The 17282-nt window shown below is 48.7% G+C and overlaps 2 protein-coding genes across 3 annotated transcripts; one reads left to right on the top strand and one right to left on the bottom strand.

The window, feature by feature from the left end:
* Nucleotides 1–998: 998 nt before the first annotated feature.
* Nucleotides 999–9005, bottom strand: CIAPIN1 (cytokine induced apoptosis inhibitor 1). Of its 2 annotated transcripts, none has more exons than XM_080411072.1 (9): nucleotides 8952–9005; nucleotides 6511–6686; nucleotides 6045–6197; nucleotides 4578–4654; nucleotides 4132–4300; nucleotides 3849–3922; nucleotides 3408–3523; nucleotides 2823–2892; nucleotides 999–2262 (listed from the first exon to the last, which is right to left on the bottom strand). In XM_080411072.1, exons 2-9 carry the CDS (start codon nucleotides 6665–6667, stop codon nucleotides 2152–2154), a joined length of 927 nt encoding a protein of 308 aa, XP_080267198.1. In that variant the 5' UTR covers nucleotides 6668–6686; nucleotides 8952–9005; the 3' UTR covers nucleotides 999–2151. The 2 variants fall into 2 exon arrangements, with proteins under 2 accessions (XP_080267198.1, XP_080267199.1); XM_080411073.1 differs by lacking the exon at nucleotides 8952–9005 and adding an exon at nucleotides 7153–8190.
* On the top strand, nucleotides 8966–17270 carry COQ9 (coenzyme Q9). The gene is made up of 9 exons (XM_080411067.1): nucleotides 8966–9099; nucleotides 10108–10276; nucleotides 10887–11022; nucleotides 11382–11524; nucleotides 11784–11868; nucleotides 13047–13151; nucleotides 15134–15289; nucleotides 15700–15753; nucleotides 17155–17270. Exons 1-9 carry the CDS (start codon nucleotides 9042–9044, stop codon nucleotides 17188–17190), a joined length of 942 nt encoding a protein of 313 aa, XP_080267193.1. The 5' UTR covers nucleotides 8966–9041; the 3' UTR covers nucleotides 17191–17270.
* The last annotated feature ends 12 nt before the right edge of the window (nucleotides 17271–17282 follow it).

The raw sequence follows: 17282 nt of genomic DNA, 5'->3' as shown, positions 1-17282 counted from the left end.
CAGAGGATGATGCAATCCCCCAAAAGCAATAAAACCACCTGAATGATGCTTCAAAAACATCGCACAAAAAGTAAAAGATCTTACCAAAAAAAAGTGCATGGTAGCAGACCAAGGGGCAAGTCCACAACCAGAATGATGGAAGGCAGACGATGGCCAGGTCCAGTACTCAGGGGTCTGGCCTAAAGGCAGCAGGCACCCAGAAGCCCCGTTCCAGCACACGCATGGCTTGCTCTGTGTGCGGAGCGGTGTGATTGCTTGTCCTTTCTGCTCTCAGCACCCCCGTTAGAGATGCAAGCGCACAGGTCAGCCCCGCACACCCCATGGGAGCTTTCACACGGAGATGTGCAGAGATCTGATCTTTCGCTACCAGTGAGGCTGAAAAAAGGCAATTAAACCCCAAAAGGTCACAGGTGTGCAGAGGTTTTTACCCATTTCTTTAGATCACAAGACAGGAGAGGAGAGCCAACAGGTCTGTTGGACAGGAGGTTTACCCTAAGATTTGCATCTCCTTGGGAGTTGTTCTTGCTGATGAGGGGCAGGGACTCGGGAGGAGGGCAAGGAAGGGGTCTAAAGCTGTGCTCTCACTGGAGGGCAGCTACCCCTCTACATACAAGCTCTCGGAGGTCTCTGTTGCCAGCAGTCCCTTGTATTCCCCTCTGGCTCCCAGGTAAGCAGAGAGTATTAAGCAGCTCACATGGCAGCACCTGCCCCTTGATCCACACAGGGTGCTTTGCACATCTCAAGGACTCCTTTCCTTCTCTCCCTGCAGGCTGCCTTCTGCTTACTTAACCAGGGGAAAGTCTCTTTCTGAAATCTAGACTGAGTAAAAAAAGTTTATCTAGGCAGCTTGATTCGGTTCTTGCCAATGGGCATCACGTATTCAAGCCATGTTTTCAATAGCACAATTTATGCAGAACTCCAACATTTAAATAGTTCCATAAGTCACCGCGAGGCTGAGTAAAAGGAGAGACATACTTCTAACACCACTAATACCAGTCTTAAACACTTTACTATTGGTCACTTTTATTTCAAGAACAGCACTTTCATCCCAGCTCCCTCTCCAAGTTCAGTGTGTAACTCAGGTAGCACAACAACAAGCAGTCACATCCTGCAGAGCAAGAGCTCCAAACAAAGCAATCCCCTCTGAGACACTGGCTTTGGGTTTTCCTGCTCTCCCTCCCTGGGTGAGAAGCAAGCCTGGCACAGAACATGAACAGCTCTCTCATCCCGCACCTGCTTCACTAGCAGTAATTATGCAAATAAATAAAGATTAGTCAGTCTTGTGGAGCAGGAGCAGACAGTGACCACAGATCATTTAGAAATTACATTATTGCTATGTTCTTACTTATTAGACAAGACTCACATGGCAACCAGTCTCAGATTGCCCTTGTGTTATCAGTTCATGTCGGACAGAAATGTGGGGAAGGACAAGACAGATCTTGCTTAATCTGCTCCCTGCCTTAAGGGCAGGAGTTTTCTTAGCGGGACTGAATCTTTTGTCATTTTGATAGAAATAGGTGGGGGCAGGGGATATCGCGGGCAGGCTCCCAAAACACGTGGAAATTCATCATGCCTGCCAGACTTTACCAAGGAGTTCACATATGCTGCTAAGAGTACATACTGCTAAGTGTACCCACTACTCCTGACTTTCAACAGGAGTCGCCGAGCCACCTATCATGTGGTAAGGAACTGCAGGTTCAAATTTCAAAGAGAGCAGGAGCCCAGCGTCACCCTCAGAGCTCCGCCGGAGCTGCCAGCTCATTAGGGCAAAATAGAGAAATGGGCACGGGCAAGTACGGGTCCTGTCACAGGCACACAAGGTCAACTTGACACTTGATTCTACTTCCCTCTGCTGGTGTGACGTGCTGTGACAGCCAGCGTCCCAGCAGTATCAAGTCAAGCCAGCTAAAACAAGGCATAACATGAAGTCTGATACATACAAGACCACCACCTGTTACCAAAGATTATCAGGTAGCTCAAGGTTGATTACAAGTGATGAGCTCACAGCACTGTCAGTGCCCACAGTGTCCCTCCCCACAGGAGTATTGGCCGGAGAGCATGAATTTGAGAGGATGAGGAAGACTGCAGGAAGAACCTCACACTGATGGAAAAGCAGAGGAGTCCTTCGCAGGACATCCAGAGATGTCTTTGTTAGGCATCATGCAGCTGGTTCTCTTTCAGGAGAATCTTCTCCCCAGGCTTGAAGGCGGGCATCCCCAGGTAAGGGCAGCTGGCACAGCGGAACGCATCCCCCAGATAGCACTGGCAAGAGAAACAGAAGCACCTTCTGTAATAAGGGGCAACCTTCACTTCTCTCCCCCCATCACAGGGTTTTTCCAGCTTAAGAGATGACAAGCTCCCCAGCACATATCAGCACAGAAACCGCTTCCTTTCTCAACATGCCTGGTCAGCATGGTTAACAGGGCTGTGCAGGGGCCCTGCGCTCACATGGAAGAGGTGAGTTTCCATCCCAGCCAGTACGCCCAGACATGACCGCATGCTGGGCTGAGGCAGCCCCCCAACCGCTGCGAGGTCCCCTGGACTCCCTTAAGGTAATCTTCCCTGAACAGATAGCTGGTTAGCACACGAGCAAGGAAGTAAAGGTTCGCCGTTCACTCTGACTTCTACAGGGGCAGCACTTGCGCTGGAACAGACAGTGCACACTGGTATGGAGCACGTGGGCACAGGGCACCAGGCTGAAGCTCTGCACAAGCCGTGTTCGGAAGCAAGCCAGCTCAGGAAGCAGTCACTTCGAGAACACAGTTTTTAGACAGAGATCATGCACTGCAAACCACGGCACAGAAACAAAAATGACCATTTACATTTCCACAGGCAGATTTGGGCTGTGCGCTCTTCTTCTCCTGTTCCAGTTCTTCAGCCAGGCCACATGTGCTGTTGGAAAACAAAGTCACTTGCATCTTTCTGCTTAAAGGCTGTAAGTCACCAACACTTACTTGTTCCTGCCCTACTCACATGCAACAGCCCTCACTCTGTCACACAACATAGCTCACTCATGCTCTTCACCTTGCTCTTCAACACCATGGTTTGTGTAACAAGTGTTGAAACACGCTCAAGTTTAAACTGAGTGGGAAGTAGACTCTACAGCACTTGCTATGTGTGCTATTTCTCCTTGAAATCTGAGAAAACAAGGTTTTAGTCAAGGCTGCACAAACTGTGTAGTCACCTTTTGATCATATCAGTGTGGTAATTTGTAGTTTTGGCGTGGCTAGTTAATTCTCATAGTATTTAGATTTATATTCAAGTAGTTAAAGATAAGAAAGGCCATGAACCAAGAGAATTATGCTCTGTAACATCAAATTGCCTCCAATCTTTTTAAAATCCATCCAACTCTTAGGGTTTAATATTACAGTTGAAAGGTTCACCATTATGCTAATTGCAGTACTGACCAGTTCTTGCAGGCTTTCTTTTTGCCCATTTCTTTGCAGGATGGAGCTCTGAGGGATGATGGATCTGGCTTTTTCAAATCTTCTGAATCCAACAGCTCATCAGAGTCCAAAAGATCCTGAAAACATACCATGGAAGATAACATGCAGGAAACTGATCTGTCAGTAGAGAATGATGTTGCTGTGTTATGTTCAAAGACATGATGCCCTCTGTAGCACTAGCATTAAAGTGCCACAGCTGTGCCCTCTTACCTTATACCTCCTCTCTGCCCTCACTACACCTCTGGGCTCTCCAGACCTCACCTACTAGATGAGATATTTTGCCCTACGAATGCTTTTCTACCTCTTAAGTTGTAAAGCTTCCCAAGAAGCACGACTGAAACGATTTAGAATAGGAAAGGAGAGAATGAACAACTGCAAAGCCTCACAAACAAAGCCAGATACCATTTCTTCATCATTCATATCATTGGCAGAGAGTGTCCAGAGCTTGGCAGTGGCTGGGTCCACAGAGGGTTTTCCTGGAGCCAAAACAAAGGAAGAAATAGTAATTACTACAGCCTTTGCCCCATCCACTCCCATCAAATAAGAGTTCAAACAACTGTGGAAAGCCCCAGTTCACAGGTTTTCACTGTGGCACTCCTCACCCCAGAACTGTCTCCCTATTCCAAGGGATGCTTGTCACCTGAGATGCAGGCAATCCAGACATCTAGCACGCACCACTCCTTACCTGAAGGACCAAGTTTTTTGGCAAAGGAAAGTTTGAGCTGACTTGAGGATCCCACTTCGAAATTAGGCTTCCTGCCTTCTATCTGAATGATGAGAAGGTCATTGCCTTGGTAATCCAAATGCTCTCGGACAGACTGGGCCTCCTCCGGGGTCAACACTTCCTTTTGCAGCTGCAACACAAGATTTTAGGTTAACCTCACACAGAACGAACCTCTTATTTCAGCACCCAGCCCAGCATTCCAGTGAACACAGACAATTAGTATTTTCAATCCTGAAGAAAAACACTGCCCTTGCAGTAACGAAAGTTTGTGGCAGGCAGCATCCATGCACATTTACAGTTAACTAGGGTAGCTAAACACCTTGTCACCCAGGAATCACCAGAATCACCATCTACATTTCAAGGTAACTGCACGAGGGAGTTTCTGGAAGTGGTCAGTACATACGTACCTCCTTCACTTCCACCAACCCAGAGAGAGTCAGAGCTGTGAGGAATTTGGCTGCTGTCTTAATTCTGCTGTTGTTTCCTGGAAGACACAAAACCAGGAAGTAGGAGAAGGGAAGAACAAGAATAGAGGTCACTTAAAAACATGGAAGTGCAAGAATTTCAGAAGGAAGTACTCAAGCCAAACCTCTGCTTTAAAATTGGGCCCTTTCTAGTTGACAACAGGAATAGACCAGAAAATGCGTAAGCAGCTTGTTCACTATAACAAGAGTCTAGGGTCACAAAACTGTTCTACCTCCAGATCTGTTCTATATTACACCAGAACATTCCTCAACCCATCAAAATCAGGGAAAAAAACCCACTCCAAAACCTGAACAACAACCCCCCCCAAACATTTTTACATATTAAAGTGAACAACTCATGAAGTTTTCAAAACACAGACTCCTAAATGAACAATACATTCAGAAACATAACATTCAAGAGCCTTGTTCTCATAGGCAAAAGCTATTACAATCACTGTTCAATCAAAAACTCATCACAGGCTTATTCACTTGGGCACAGGACTGTGCAGAACAGAATCCATTCACCCTCTCTCATGAGTCCCACTTGCACTTCATTCCAAGTCCAACAAATTCCAGCCTGTCAGATTGACTTCGGAAAAAAGAAATGTCATCTACTCCAGACTTCAATGCTCTCTGTTCTGTCCCAGAGGTGTTCCTCCACTGCCCCTAACGTAACACTTGCAACACAAAGCCACTGCCAGCTTTGAAACGTTGGCAAATCCTCCCCAGCCTGAAGAAGGTGTTTCTTCTGCCACTTGCACCACTATTTTCAGCACTGTAGAGTGTGCCAATAGAAACACTGTCAGCATAGATGCTTCTTTTCTTATCAGGTGGCATATTATTTCCCACTTCCACCCTGAACCGGCACCCTATGCCAGCAAGGCTTGAATGCAGGTCAAGTATAAGACAGAAAAACAATCTTCTGTTCACCTCCTTGTGTGCTCCTCCAGCTGTCCCATGGCAGGTGCTCTGGCTTTACTCTTAAAACTTAGTCCAAACACTTCTACCCTTTCTGGATAACTATTTCTCTGCTGGCTTCTGGGGCAAGCTCTTTCAGCATTTGTTGCCCATTTTTAAAATCACTTTAGAAGCTCCTCAGAAACACACATCTGCAACCATTTAACATTACACACCCTAGGAGAAGACCAGTGTCCACTGAGCTTTACAATGTAGTTTAAGAACAAGACTATCTATCCAGCATTTCTGACAGACAGAGAGTGACTGCAAACATCTGACGGCTGCCAGCTTAAACAAAGGATGAAACCCTTGCTATTCAGGTTAGTGTGTCAGGAGAATGAAAATCTCTGAGCATCATTCAGGGTTCCTGTCCTTTCCACTTTGGCCTAATCCTCACAAGAGTTTTGAGTTGCTATGTTGCCATGAAAGTAAGGCTGATGCAGATTCTCTCACCTGATTCTGTAACCACAGGTTCTTTCAGGAGGACGCGCCCCCCTGGCTTAAGTATCCGAGCTATTTCTGCCAGTACCTCCGCACTGTGCTGCGCTGTACTGCCTGGTACCACACCAGAGAGAATCACGTCAAAACTGGACTCCTTGTGAGCCGCTGAAAAGAAAGAAAGAAGAAGATGGTGCAATTTTTACACATGTACATACACAGCTTTGCCCATTACATCAGTTCCACCTCCCTCTTCATCTCTCACGCTTGCATACAACTGCAAGAACTGACTGGAGACACGAGGAGTAGGAAGCATGACCAGGGTATATCACATTCTCTGCTGTACTGCCAGTGGCAAGAGCTAGCGGTAGGTGCCATTGTTCTGAATGCCGACTTACAAACCAGGGAAGATGTCAGCTCACACAGCAGAAGCATCCTCTTCCCTTTAAATGAAACAGTGAAAAATTAAGCTCATTCTTACACTGAGACAGCTGGTTAATGTTTTCCACAGAGACACGACTATCAGCTCCCACCAGCGTCTGAATTTTATCCACCAAATCCTTCAGGGCTTCAACTGGCGAGGAGCTGTCCCAGATGATGGCCACGCGCTGGCCTGGCATGACCCCATACTCCCCCATTTCCCCAGCAGCAGCAAACCTGAGAGCAGCAGACAGAGAAACGGGTCAGGGGGACACAAAGAAGAAGGGCAAGAACCGAGCACTGCATGAACCTCTGTGGACTGCGAATCACAAAGCATCAACTTGTTTTAATAAATGGGGATTATTTTCTGGAGACAGACACCACAGAGTTCCCACAAGTTAAGCATTAACATGGCATTAAGAAATAGCTACACTTAAGGGAAAATTCAATTTCTCTTCAGTTCAGCAACTAGCTTCGCAGGGAGAGACTGCAAGCCATGCTTAAAAAGAACCTAAAAACCAACCAACAAAAAAACTTGCCTGGTCTCTTTTTTAAAGACTTGCATAGACACATACACAGGATTTGTAGATTTCCAGACTACTGACAACTATTTAACATTAAACACGGCCCTGTCTCTCCTATTCAGGACACAACCTATTGCAGTTTGCTTCCACAGTACATGAGAAGAAAAAAAAAAAGTAACCTTCGGCATTCCCAGCATTCCAGAGAGGATCTTTCAACTCTTAACCATTGGTGGCGCTGGGCGAGCCATTACACAGAGCGAGGAGGGGAACAGAACGCACAGTGAAGTCAGTTTTGAGAAACCCATCTGCACTAACGTTTTATAAAAGCTTGTATTCCTGACAGACTTTGAAGAAAATCTGCACTACATAAGTGTCACAATAGTATCATACCATCACCTGTACTCATAGCAGTACTGGCTACTGAAACTACCTAGCCTCTTTCACTCTACTCACCCAATGCAAACCTATTTTCTTTCTAGTTTAACACAACCACAGACAACAGAGAGCACCAGTAAGCACGCTAGTTGCCCAGTGTATCTTCAGTTAGCTGCAAACCACAGACTTGCTTCGGGAGAGCCTGTTATGAGCAAGGTCTTTACCAGAAATCATTACATCAGGTATCCTGGGTAACGCCTTATTGCCACCACGTCATCACGAAAGCACAGCTTATGGATATGCTGTACCTAATTTAACTCAGTTGCCTGCAGTCAGGCATGGAGTGGATTTTGACCCACTGTTCCGCTGGCTCTATGGGCCATGGACACCTCTCTCCTGGAAACTGCAAACAAGTTCAGAATTGGACAACTCTGCACCTTGTCTGAGCTACTCTGGCAAGAATTCCTGCTAACGCAGCCCACAGTGCCAACCAGGTACAGCATGAAAGATCACGGATGTATGCTGTAGGTTATAGTACCTCACAGCTGGCCTTGCATGCATATGCAACACAAGCTAAGCAACTGCAACAGATAACAACACTACCAAACACACATTATTAATCCCATTAAAAAGTCACCTTCCCCAGGTAGAAAGCTCAAAAGATACATAAGCTGCTAGGCTAATGCGGAAAAAAATAAATCCAAAGTCACACCTTCCTCTTGGAACAGCAGGCTCAAGATCAGAGCCCAAACTACGTCACAGCAACACCAGCCTACATCGACCCCTTCAGATGCAATGTAAAAAAAGTGGAAAGCTACCGTAGCCCTCAAGGACACATTACATCTGCCTTCAGTCAGGGTAAAGGGTAGGAGTTAAGTTACCATCAAAGCATGCAGTCACGTTCCTGATGGAACGACTGGGAGGGTATTTTCCCCCCCCCTTATGTTTTCCGGTGGTAGGTGGAATATATTGAAAATGAAAGGCTTTGTACACCAGCCGCCTTCCTTTGAAGTGTCTCCAGCTGTAGGCCACAAGGGCCGGGCTTGCTCAGCCACCGCGGGCGGGTGCCCCGCCGGGGGGAGGCCCAAGGGCTGGGGCTGGGCCAGCCCTGTCTGAATTTCACACACATTTAACAGTCCTCGAGGAAGGCGACTGCCCAAAACAGGGCTAAGAAGGGGCTATAGACAACACCGGGGCTTCCCAGCTTCAACAGATTAAAAAGCTGCCGCGTACAAGCACATCACGACCTCGAGCCCGGGCCTCCCGAGCAGCCCGCGCCTCCCCCGCGGCCCAGCGCGACCCCCGGTTGCCGGGCACGGCGGTGCGGGCAGGGGAACGCCTTCGACACCCCCTCCCCCAGCAGGGAGCAGCCCTCGGGACGGCCGAGCCGGGGGCGGTGCGGAGGGGCTAGGAACGAGACGCGCGAAGCACTATCTGAGGGGACGGCTCCGCCCCGCCCCCCGCGGCCGCCTCGGGCCAGGCCTCGGCAGAGCCTTTTTTAAGGGGAAAAAGGGGAGTTACGGCCAACACGGGACGCGCGCCCCCCGCGCCCGGCCCGGCCCGGAGCCCCCGCCGCCCCCGGCCCAGCCCCGCGCCCCCCTACCGCCGCGCCGCAGCTTGCCTCGTCTCCCTCTGACGCCGTCACCGCTGCGTCCCGCCCTCGTGGCGTCATCGGCCTCTGCCCGCTTCCAAGATGGCGGCGGCGGGCGGCCTGCGGCGGGCGGGCTGGCGGCTGTGGCGGGGCTGCGCGGGTGAGAGGCGGGGGGCGCGGCTGGGGGGCGTGCTCGTGCTCGTGCCCGTGCCCGTGCCCGTGCCCGTGTCCGTGTCCGTGCCGCGCGCGGCGGGCGGGGCCTGGCGGGGCGGGGGAAGGTGAGGTGAAGGGCAGCGGCGGGCCGCCGCTAGGGGGTGACACGGGGCCGTGGGGCCGCTCCGGGCCTGGGCCCAGGCCGTGGCGCCGGGTTGAGGCCCGCTCGGGCGCCGGGGGCTGCGGGCCCCGGGCAGGCTGCGGGGCTGGAGGGGCTCAGCCTGGCCCTGAGGGTCTCTTTGACCTGAGGCCTGGGTGAAGGAGACCCCTTCTGCGGGCCCGGTGCCCGGCCAGCCCCTCACACCTCCCCGGCCCTGAGACTGCCCCACGCAGCGTGGGGGGGACCCAGGGAGGGGTTGGGTTCGGCAGGGGGTGCTTGGTGGTGGGCTTTTTTAGAGTGTGCGCCACGCAACCCGAGCTTGTTAAAAAAAACCCACCAAACCTCACTGCGGATGAGTTTGAAATTCTCACAAAGTAGCCGTAATTGAAAGCTGTGTTGCCTTTGGGTCATTTGAGAAACACACCTCGTGATCAGCGTGTTGTAGCTGTTAGGACTGCTTGCTCTCCAGTCTATCGCTCACCTCTTGCCCCGAGCTCAGGGGTCGGTGCCTTCGTCTTAACTCTTCTCCCTCATCAGGGACTGAAGGGAGGGGACATGCTGCAGGGGAGTCAGTGCATGTTTGTGTGCCTGGTTTCCAGTACGAGATTGGGAAGCTCCTTTCTATTTGCAATATGTGCCATCTGCATGGTTCTTTTCCTCACAAAACATTTTCACTTTATTTTCATCAAGTAAATGTGAGCTCAGCTGAGAGGGGTGCTTGTTGGAAGTGTAAAAAAAGTCTGTCTCTACGAATTCCTGTGCCTTTTCAGCTTTTACAACTGTCGTCTTCACCTTAATTTTCTGAGCTTCCTGTTGTTGGAAGGAGACATCTGACTCTCTTGGTTTCCCTTTCAGTGGTCAGGTGCCAGCTCTACCCACCACAGCGTGCTCTCCAGGCCTCGGCTGTGCTGAAGAGAGTCTCTGATGAGCAGAAGGAGCCATTGGCATCTTCCTCTCAGCAGCAGTTCGATTCACATTCAACCGATCACCGGCCTGAACAGGAACCTCAGGGCCCTCGCCCCAGGTAAGTCACTAGCTATTTCTAGTGCTGTCCTACCAACAGTGGGATCGGAAGGCTTTGCTTTCCTGAAACTCACACCTGAAACTTGGAGACAATGTGATCCAGAGTTAACGGAGCCTCAGACTGCAGCAGCTGGAGAGTTGGTTTGCTGTCACAGAGCAAATTCCACTGTCCGCTGTGGAGATAGGATGCAACTTGCTTTCAAGAAGGAACCTCTCTGGTCTGCAAAGCTCAAGCCTTGGCTTCTGGATTTTTGTGTAAATCTACACAAAGCATGGACAATATGTTGTCCTTATGCCTATAGCTATAAAATCCCTGTTGGAAAAGCTTATAGTTTAGCTTTTTTGTAAAAGAGGGGGAATCTAAGCCTGATTGGCCTCCAGGTAGGCACCTAGATTGAGCTCTCCCTTATTTTTCTCTTCTCCTCTCATGGCAAAGGTTCATTAAGAATCCTTTTTCTGGAAAGGGAAGGATTTTACAGGAGGAGGAGATTTATACTAAGCAGAACTCAAAGCGTGCCTACAAGCAGCGGTGGCAGCAAATGAGTGGCAGAGTCCAGGTTTCTGATGGTTGATGGTGATGTTCCCCTCACTGTAACAATACCTTCTCATAGTTACACTGGCCAGGGCGGCCAGGAGTCTGAGGACTATGAGAGCGAGGAGCAGCTGCAGCATCGAATCCTCACAGCAGCGCTGGAGTTTGTGCCTGAACATGGCTGGACTGCAGAAGCCATTGCAGAGGGAGCCAAGGTATGTGGGGAGAGAAGCAACAAACCAGTTGAAAACTGGATGGAGCTGAAGTCCAAAGACAGCCAGGCCTGCATGCTTCCCCCACATACTCTTGGGCGATGCACACTAGTCAGCAAATAGTACCGGGCAGGAATGCATCATGGCTACTGCAGGATAACCCTGACAGAGTTAAACTAAGGCACGATGTAGAGTAGTGATCCTAAAGAGAGGAAAACATGCACAGGAAGCGCTTTTTAACACAGCATTGCTTTGTTTAAATTCATATAACTTCATTCAAGAAATAATTACAAGATTTTTCCTAGCTGGATCCTGCTTAGCAGCATATGACCTGGTCTGTGCTTTTCCCTTCTTCCCTACAGACCCTGGGTCTCTCTGCCGCTGCTGCAGGGATGTTTCACAGTGATGGAGGTGAACTGATCCTGCACTTTGTATCTCAGTGCAACACCAAGCTGACGGAGCTGCTGGAGCAGGAACAAAAACAAGTGCAGTTGGGTGAAGCAGAGTGAGTATTGGGTATGAAAAGACATCTTCCTTGGCAGACTTTCGGGACTGCATAGACAGAGAGGCCACCTGGGACACAGATACTTCAAATAAAAAATGTAATTTATCTAAATGAAACCACCTTCCCAGATAGACTTGGACCAGAGGCATGAAGGATGCATAATACTTTGCATATCTGTTGCCAAGGCAGGCAAGAGATTGATCTTTCAAGTTCTGAAATGAGTTTAACTTGGACGTTCCTCATATTTGGGTTTACCCAGAAAGAAGTCTACAGATCAATTCCTGAGAGATGCTGTGGAAGCCAGACTGAGGATGCTGATTCCATATATTGACAAATGGCCCCAGGTATGAAATGAATAGGAAGATTGTCTCTTTTTTGTATGTGTGTGTATTTTAAACACCCTGTGGTCTTTAACATAGTCTCTCCACCAGAGTAGTTCAAAGTTGTAAATGAAACCCTTGCTTTTTCAAGTGATTTGTAGCCTTCAAGAGGAGAGCAACCTTGGAAGGGGACAGTTAAAGATGTCCTTAGAACAACTATTTTGTGCATTTCTGGAAAGGCAAACCTCCCCATTGTTCACTCCACGCATGTGGGATCCCCAGAGGATAACCTGTGTCTCTCCTCAGTCCTATTTGCAGTGTCACTGCAAGTCAGTCTCCTTGCAGCCTTGTTCTGGCTGCATCTGATACCTGGAAATGCACAACTACTGCTTTGTTGCAGGAAACCTCCTGCCCAGCGGGCGAATGACAAACCTTCGACAGCCTGAGGATAGAGCTGGAAACAGAGAGAGCTCCATGCTTCAAAATTCAGATTTAAGTCTCAAGCCATTCTTGCCAGGGTAGGAAGGGAATTGAATCATGGCCACAGTAAGAAGCAAAGGGTTCCCAACCTTGGGCTGCAAAGATTGCTGCGCAGTGAGCCTCTGTTGTACAGAGTCATTGCTGGCCTCTGGGCAGCTGAGTCCAGCACTCCTTGCAGAGAGAGATGGGATTCATGTTTTTGTTCTAAATTAGCATAACTTGTCTTGCAAAGGATGTGGGTGGTTTGTGACTCTCCTGGCATTGTGTTATTATGTTGAAAGGCTGCAGGATCTGAGTAGGGCCATTATGGCTGTCTGTTCTGCCCTTCATAGCTACTTTGAGTTCAAAGTCAAATTCAGAGAAAGGAGAGATTTGACTCCCTGCCCACAGGGGCACAGCACAAGTGTGAGTCAGCTCAGCCTGTGCTGTTTCCATGCCTGGAGAGACAGCTTGTTAGAGACAACACAGTGGCGTTTGAGCTGAGCTTTGGGCTCAGCCAAGCTCAAGGCCTGAGCTTGGCTGCCACACTCTATTCCCCACAAATCCTGCTGCTTGGAAAGAGTGGTGCTAGCTGAAAAGAGTTGGGAGGACTTGTCACTAGGAGCTGGAGGCAAGTCAACAGCAACAGGGAAAAGATAATAGAGCAGAGCATTGCTGGGCTGCTGTAATACTATGTCCTTCTCTCTTCAACTCTCCCATTTATCTGTGTGTTGCCTTTGCAGGCTCTGAGCATCTTGTTGCTCCCACATAACATCCCTTCCAGCCTCAACCTCCTCACCAGCATGATTGATGATATATGGCAGTATGCTGGAGACCAGTCCACAGACGTAAGTCTTTGTGCTTTGCAGACTGGCTGGTTCCACCCCTCTGTACTTGAGCAAAATGATGGGTTGAAGTAGGCATCGGGCCATGCCTCTCTTGAAACAACCCATTTGTTGAATGAGGAAGATAATTTCAGAAGCACCCAAGGGTCTTTATAAACTATAGTCTAATTTCCAAAGGGACTTAGGAGCCAATGGGACTAAGTGCAAATTAATGCCAATGGGATGAGTGCAAATTAAAAGGACCTATTCTCCTAGGCTCTTTTAAGCGCTCTTTTTTTTTTTTTTTTTTTTTTTTTTTTTTAAGACAGAGAAAAGTGTTGAGATTTTGAGACTAAGAAGTTGATCCGGTGTTCAGTGTCTCTGTCAAAGCAGCTGTCTCTTCCCCAGCAGCAGCATTTACAGATTAGACTTGAAAACCTTTAAAGAACCTACCTAAAAATACCAGTAGCTTATTAAAGCTTTCATCTTTCTGGCAGGTAATAAAACAAAATTACAACCTTAATTAAAGCAATTAATAAATTACTTTAATTCATGTAGGTGTAGGGAGAGATGGGAAGAGCTAAATGGACCATTTTAACAAACTACTTTAATAAGCTTCTTTTATCTGTATATAAAAGAGAAGCTACTGCAGTGAAAAATAAACAAGATGACAGAAAAATTAAAGGAATAAACCAGAAGAGAACTGAAAGACTGTGATTGCATCAGGAACTGCAAGTCCCTTATGAGTTAAGAAAGTCAAATCGACGTGTCAGAGTCTGTGTCTGCACTGAGCAGTTCCTAATGTCTCCTCACCAACGCAGGAATTAGGAGAGGTTCTAAAGTTTGTCTTTTGTTTGTGCCTTCCAATGGGTTACGAGTTTTCTTGGGAAACTGTGATTCTGAGCCCACTCCCTCTTTCACTGTAAAGGGTTTTACTGTCACTCGCAGTGTAGCCCTCTTCACAACCCCAGCAGCTAGGCAGAGTATGCCTAGGCCTCAGAGACCCCTTCAGGTGGCTTTTTCGGAGCAGGAGGGGAATCAAGAGAAAGAGTTTGGTCTTGGGCACCTGAGAGATGCAGCTGCAAGTGGCAACATCCTTCATGTTTCTTCCCTCATCAAAGCTTGCAGGTCATGGTGCAGACAGTAGAGCTTTCTATCCAACTGTTGGTTTCAAAATCTAGGCCTGTATTTTCATTTCTCTTTTGCTTTGTAATCATGAATGGAACAACTAGAATTTTTTCTAGATAATACCAGCAAATTAAATTGAAGACTTGTTTTTAAAAACGTTTATATGTTTTGTCTGCCAGTGGTTCAAGTGCAACTGGAAAAACTGAAGAGTTTGAGTTATTTGTGCATCTTTGCATTGTGTAACCTATTGTTGTAACGCATCCTACAGCATTGCTGCCAGCAATGCACTGATGCATTTAGTGATTCAGCAAGCAGTACTGGTATTTCAGTGATAGGCTCTGGGAAAGGTATATCTCTGTATCTGTGTGTGATGCCTTGCACAGTTCTATCCTCTGTTCTCTTTCTTTATACTTGCATCTGGTGCCAACTGAAGCTCAAGTTCAGTGTTAGATGTAGCTGTTTCTCATTTAATCAGATCTGGAATTGGAGCTTTGCAGTGCCTGCTAGCAGTCTGTGAAGCAAAGATGAGCTCTTGTGCAGTGCACACAGGCTAGCTGGGCAAGGAAGAATTCCTTGCTGCCTGCTGCAGGTGCCTGCTTGCAGCCAGAAGCAGGGGGTGAGGATTTTGTTCAGCAGTTTTAGACACCATACTTGTGACGTCTGTCTGCTACCACAGGAGCAGCTGTGCTGTCAGATGTCAGTGTTGGCTGGTGGCCCACTGCATCACAGAGGCGAGTTACACAGTTTAAGTGGGGAAGGAATGTGCAGTTGGTATGCTATTTTCCTTTGCCGTTCTCTGGTCTGCTTTCGTGAGCTGCGTTCTTGGTCTGCATTCAGGTCACACCTTTCTCTCTCCCTCTCATTTCATGCCCTTGCAGTTTAACTGGTACACTCGTCGGGCTGTGCTCACTGGCATCTACAACACCACTGAACTGGTGATGATGCAGGATTCATCCCCTGACTTCGAGGAGACTTGGCGCTTCCTGGAAAACAGAGTAGCCGATGCCATGAACATGGGCAATGCAGCTCATCAGGTAACATTACGGGCAAGGTTATGCATGCAGTGTCCCTCTTCTCCCCAAATACATGTGCAGGCAGGCCTGGCTTTTCAGTCATGCAGACCACACATCTGCTGAGAGACCACCTTGTACTGGCAGGTGATTGCATAAATGCTGTCAGCTCAACAGCAGTAAACACGTATTTTCTAGTAAAAATGATGTGTAGATGCTGACTTTGTCAGATGGCCCAATGGTTAGGAGATGTATATTCCCAGGAAAACTCTTCCATGTTTCTTATCTCTGGCTATCATTTGTCTGCAGTGCTTGGCTTCTGTCAGCACCCTTCTGTAGCAAATACATTTGTTGTGCATTACATCTCTGTGTTTGGGTGGCCACAAGTGTAACTGCAGAAGAAAGCAAAAGGTCAGTGTTCTTGTGTCTCCTAGGTACAGTCAACTGGAGAAGCACTTGTCCAGGGACTGATGGGAGCTGCAGTTACTGTAAGTAATGTTGAAACCAGCAGTGCTGCAAGGGCAGAATTGTTTTTGTTCCCTTCCATGCTGAATGCCAGCATGTTTTTCTCCCCAAATCTAGAGAGCAGCATGAAAAAGAATTGTCTTTCATAACTTAACTACATGTACATATGATTTTTCTGGCTAGTTTGGAGTTAGTTCACTGTTTTGTGGTGAAAGAACTTGTAATAGATCATAAAAAATTAAGTCTGAAGCTGCAGGGTAAGCTTTAGGGATGAGAGACAGGCGATCAGAATAAACACAACTATTCTCCATTGCTTGTCACAGGATCTTTTCCTCTGGCAGCCTCTGCGCTGGAGACCTTCACAGAAGGTCCATGCGCCCATGGATGCTTGGGAGGTGGCACCTGTCCCTGAGCCACAGTAGCAGCCTTCCAATAATTCATTTGCTTCTTGGTAGCATCCTGGACTGCTTTGTGTCCATGCAGAGGGAGGTGCACTTCCTCTGGGATAAAAACAAACCTTTGTGTACCCAGGAATTATTTTTGAAGGGCTTCAGGGCCTCCTGTGATTCTATTTTTGGACAACTCCCATTGCATTTCCCAGCAAAATGATTTCCTTGTTATCAAAAATAGTTTCCTTGTCCCCATACAAGACAAACAGGCTGGAGCATAACTTAGAAATAATTTTTACTGTACAAAGCAGTTCTCAAGAATTTCTCCCACCTCCTTTCCCCTGTGGTTGAATGGTTTCTTATCTCTAGCGTTTCTCAGCCTCTCTCAGCTTTCACACCTGCATATATGCCAAAAGGATGCTCCACTAGAGGAAACTCTGTGCTCTTGGACATCGGCACCTTGCTCTCCTGCAGATTGTACCCCTCCCGTTGCCAGATGCTGAGTCTGTCGCTGCAGCAGATCTGCTGCTCAGATCAATGGGAGGAACTGGGCTGCTACTGGGGGGTGTGTGCGTGGCAGCCAGCTGGTTTTAGGGCAAAATCATTTCATTACACTGTTGGGGATGACCCATGGGAACCTCTTGCACCCCGGGGTGCTGTATAGGCGTATGGAGCGGGCTGTGGTACAGGTGTGCTGAGCTTGCCAGGCCTTTGCAAAATGGACAAGCGAGCTGAATGCCTCGAAAGCTTAAATTCACTGTCAGCGTCTGCGTGGCTGCAGAAGTCAAACCAAGCTGACACCTGCGAGCCCAGAGAGCAGGTTCAGGTGGGAGGGATGCCTGGGGCAGGGTAGGGCCACCCTGCTCCACGCCTTTGGCATCCACCCCTGTCCGCTGGCCGCCAACGGTGCCGCTCGGCCCCGCGGCACACGGGGCTCTCCCGGAAGAGCGCCGGGACCCGCTGCGGCCTGGAGCCCGGGGGGCGCGGGTGCCCGGGTGCCCCGGCCCCTAACCCCCTTATCCCTCTGCTCCGCAGATCAAGAACCTGGCGGGGCTGAACCAGCGCCGGTGAGGAGGGACCCGGCGGCGCGGGAGCGAGGACGGGCCGCGCCCGGCCCTTCCCCGGCACCAATAAAGTCGGACCGCAGCGTGGCACGGACTCTT

The sequence above is a fragment of the Falco punctatus genome (assembly GCF_963210335.1).
Source record: "Falco punctatus genome assembly, chromosome: 14".
Classification (NCBI taxonomy): Eukaryota; Metazoa; Chordata; class Aves; order Falconiformes; family Falconidae; genus Falco; species Falco punctatus.
This window is presented reverse-complemented; position numbering and strand designations above follow the sequence as displayed.

Coding starts and splice junctions, on each gene's coding strand:
- CIAPIN1 (XM_080411072.1), bottom strand. CDS start 6,667: ATGGGGGAGTATGGGGTCATGCCAGGCCAGCGCGTGGCCATCATCTGG. Junction 6,198..6,510: donor CATTAACCAGCTGTCTCAGT/GTAAGAATGAGC, acceptor CTTTCTTTTCAG/CGGCTCACAAGGAGTCCAGT. Junction 2,263..2,822: donor CCAAATCTGCCTGTGGAAAT/GTAAATGGTCAT, acceptor TTCTCTTGCCAG/TGCTATCTGGGGGATGCGTT.
- COQ9 (XM_080411067.1), top strand. CDS start 9,042: ATGGCGGCGGCGGGCGGCCTGCGGCGGGCGGGCTGGCGGCTGTGGCGG. Junction 13,152..15,133: donor CTGGAGACCAGTCCACAGAC/GTAAGTCTTTGT, acceptor ATGCCCTTGCAG/TTTAACTGGTACACTCGTCG. Junction 15,754..17,154: donor TGATGGGAGCTGCAGTTACT/GTAAGTAATGTT, acceptor TCTGCTCCGCAG/ATCAAGAACCTGGCGGGGCT.